Source organism: Homarus americanus, unplaced genomic scaffold (genome assembly GCF_018991925.1).
Source record: "Homarus americanus isolate GMGI-L3 unplaced genomic scaffold, GMGI_Hamer_2.0 scaffold40248, whole genome shotgun sequence".
Classification (NCBI taxonomy): domain Eukaryota; kingdom Metazoa; phylum Arthropoda; class Malacostraca; order Decapoda; family Nephropidae; genus Homarus; species Homarus americanus.
This window is the reverse complement of record NW_024712526.1, coordinates 3,038,855-3,042,776: the sequence shown is the minus strand read 5'-3', so window position 1 is coordinate 3,042,776 and position 3,922 is coordinate 3,038,855. Positions and strand designations below refer to the sequence as shown.

At 33.6% G+C, this 3,922-nt stretch overlaps 1 protein-coding gene across 1 annotated transcript; it reads right to left on the bottom strand.

Annotated features, from left to right (window-relative positions):
* Window positions 1-2,132: 2,132 nt before the first annotated feature.
* Window positions 2,133-3,615, bottom strand: LOC121863412 (cytosolic Fe-S cluster assembly factor NUBP2 homolog; the record flags this gene model as incomplete). Its single annotated transcript, XM_042362060.1, is given in 2 exon segments — window positions 2,133-2,339; window positions 3,518-3,615. Coding segments are annotated over 2 exon segments (305 nt in total), but the record flags the coding sequence as incomplete, so codon positions are not given.
* Window positions 3,616-3,922: the final 307 nt, after the last annotated feature.

Sequence of the window (3,922 nt, the reverse complement as noted above, 5' to 3'; positions counted from 1 at the left end):
TATGCAAATTGTCACAAGTTAGATTGTTGTTACTCTGGGCTTTACTATACATACTGTACTCCTGTAATTACACCTCGCATGATTTACTTCATCTCAGTTTTATTTTGGCGGGTATCCATCTACAATATTTTTGTTCATTTAATTGTCTATGCTTTTCATTTGTCGTGTGTGTTGACTTTTTCATTTTTTTTAAATACAGTATTAAGTTACCCAGTCAGTAAAGTTTAGGTTAGCTTACAGTGTCCCCAAATTTAGCCCAGGAAAGCATCTCCAATAATAACAGTAGGTCTGATTTACCTTGGTCCTATTTAAGTCGCATTTACTAGAAACATGTAAATCAGCGATTTGTTACATGAATATTTTTCAATCAAAGTGTGCTGGAGGGAACACTCTTGTGTTCTTTACATTAGCTCAGTGGTATGGCTTTATGGATACCACATTTACTGCCATATGAGGCATACCCTTAACTTATCAGGGAGTATCTCTGATTTTATTTTTTATAAGTTAGCAGCAGCTTCATCATCAGTGTTAGCTTTGTCTACCTTACTTCTTAAATGACCTTAGATTAACAATTCACCAATGGAGTTTCCTTCTCAGGGGAATAATTATGAATGAACTGGAAATTTTTGTCCATTTTTGCCAGGGATGAGCAGATGCAAACTTTTTTGTGTTATTGATAACATCCACAAAGCCACACTTCTATGTTTTATATACAGCACTATTTTCCATTATAAATGTATAAGTTAGGCTCAAGGACAGAAAAACGGCCATAATGCACTGTAGTTTTTTAAAAAATAACTAGAAAGCTAAATTTTGCTATAGGTTAGATTAGGTTAGGTTAGAATAGGTTTTGTCAGATTAGTTTAGGTTTGGTCAGATTAGTTTGTTAGGTTTGATTAGGTTAGGGTAATTAGATATGGTTACATCAGGTTAGATTAGATGAGGTTTGGTTAGAAGAATTTTGAGACGGAGGTGCACTGGAATTAGCCCTCAGAGTGGAGGGGGGGGGCATGGGAATCTGTCAGCTGTTCTGTCTCATCTCCTGTAAAATGATTGCCAAACGGCAATGCATTATTTTAAATTTTTATATACTCTTTACATTTACTGTGATTGTGAAGTGATTTTGCTCTTTTGTGACAAGTGACTATGCTCTGTGTTTGCGACTGTAAAGTGAGCAGTGTAACTGAAAATGTCTAGCATGCTGTTGCTGAAGACTCCTGCATCTTGGAAGGGCAAGGCACCCAGGATAACAGTGTCTCTGAAGGTGAAGCTTGACACTGTGATGCAGCCAGCCTTATTAATGATGTGGTGAGTGCTGTTTAATTGTTTTCTATATATTTTATTAATGTAAGAATTTTGTTATCAGTGATACATGTGTGTGTTGGACTGGCTGGGAATATATCTCTTTGAACTCGATTTACAATATTTCAATTTGCGATGAGGTTTTCAGGAATGTAATCCCATTGTAAATCAAGGTTTACCTGTATTAGTTTTGCTTAATGCAAATGTGGTGGAGAAGATATTACAGTATGTACATTATTGTCGTCAAGGGCAGTCAGGTTACCGAGCTCTCTCCTGTATAGTACAGTATTTTAATTTTATGCAAAATAGATCTTCAGTATGTACAGTACACCTCCAGAAGTGGCGTTCTTTATTTTAATCACTGAAGCTATTAATTAGACAAAAGATATTATCTTTATACTCCTTTAGTGATATGTGCTAGGGTGGAAGAAAAGACGTAAGGAGGGAGGGAATCAACAGTGATGCAGTCACATACGTGCAAACCTCAAACCTTGGTCACAGTGTATGGTGCATGATGCAATATACCAAGATATTTTTATTTATATGAAATTATCTTCAGAAGTCACTTATAATATAAACTGCACAAAAGGCTACTCAGAGCTCCAAGCAATTTTTTTTTACCCCCAAAAGACTACATACTCAAGCAGTGTTAAATAAATTTTACAGGGGTTTAGTGCATTTGTGTTAGTTTTTAAATACTTAATAATATTACTGTACAGTACCTCTACAAAGATATTTTCCAATACACAAGTGTTAATTAATTTATGGTCTAATAAGAAAATACACCCATCTGCTTAGTATTAAAATTTACATTGGTCCAGCTACATCAATTATTTCTGTAAATCCTCTATAATTTTTAAAACCAGTTTCCGCATCTTAACAACAACTGGGGAGTTTGGACATACATCTTCAATATTAAATCCACTCTCCTGGACAGTTGTTATTTGAGGGTCCAATGGCACAACACCCAGGAAAGGGACATCATACTTCTCAGACAGGTATTCCCCAGCTCCTGATGAAAAAATTTGGCTCACTTCCTGAAATTATGAGATGCAGTTTTGAAGATACAGAAAATTATCATCATGAATGTTACCATGTTGCACTGTAACTTTAGATTTAGTGAAATACATCCTCCATATCTATTTTAGTGACACTGAAGCTCTCCAAATAATTATTTCACTTACTTCATCTCAATACAGTTCAAGATAAAATATTTTTGGTCAAAAGAATTACTGTACAATTTGAAATACAGTGAGTTCTGCTATAACGCGTGTTTTGTCAACGCAAATTGGCTGTAACTTGATTGATGAATAGATGCCATATGGCATCACAAAAATTGTGACCAAGTCCCAGGTTGCTGATCTGACTTTCTGCCTCATTTACACACAATTGGAGGGTCTCGATTGTTTCTCTTACTTTGACAACACAACATACATACATCATTTATCACTCTTGTTATTATTAATTATTTTTGTATTTATTTATTTATGGCTCATTATTATTATTATTATTATTATTATTATTATTATTATTATTATTATTATTATTATTATTTAATTTTTTTTATTATTACAGGGTATTATTATTTTCTTTTATTTTGATTGTTATTTATTTTTATATATTTTTATTAATTTTGTTATTATTATTATTATTATTATTATTATTATTATTATTATTATTATTATTATTATCATCATCATCATCATCATCATCATCATCATCATCATAATAATTATTATTGTTTTATTATATTTTTGTCCCCCAGGCCTTGATGTGGGTTATTAAAAATGACCTGTGCCTGGGTGGGCTAATGCCTGTAAAAAAAGGGGGGGGCATTGAGTTTACAATCATGCGTACGTGCAAGCTGCTTAATTAGACTAACAAAGACTGTCTTTACAGCACATAAAACATATTAAACACTTTCAAACACATTAACCTAATGCTAAGCAAAAGATTTTTGTCACCCTGAAGCATCATTGTTTTTTATTCCAAGATCATCCTGGAACTCACAACATATCTGTGTTTGGCCCCAGACCCTATGCTACTAAACTCTGAATCCATTCCAGTTATTTCTAATTCTGTGTTGTTTCTAAATAAATACATATAATATATACCATACTCTATTTATTACTTGCATTGATTCAGTCAGTTTTGTCCTGTTTATTAAGATTCATCAATGTAAAATCTTACTGTATTCTTATATTGTACTACTTACTGAGCAACATGGGCAGCAGAATCCTGACATGTTCTCTATTATTCCTAAAATTGGTATGTCCATCTTCTGACAAAATCGAATCTCTCTGCTTACCACACCTGAAAAAAAATACATGCCTAGCATCATCATTACTATTTCATGACTATTTTCCACTATACAGTGGTCCCTTGCTTAACGAACACAATTGGTTCCACACAGTCGTTCGTTAACCAAAAATTTTGTTAACCGAATCTATTATTTCAATGGGATATTGGGTAATTGGTTCCAAATCACAGAAAAAGTATGCAGTATTACCCCACTTTACACGGTTTCACTTTCCGCAATTTCTCATTTGCTTTCTCATTTACGCGGTACCTTGCCAGAACCGGACTTTCACTTTCACGGTGCATCTACAGTACTCATATA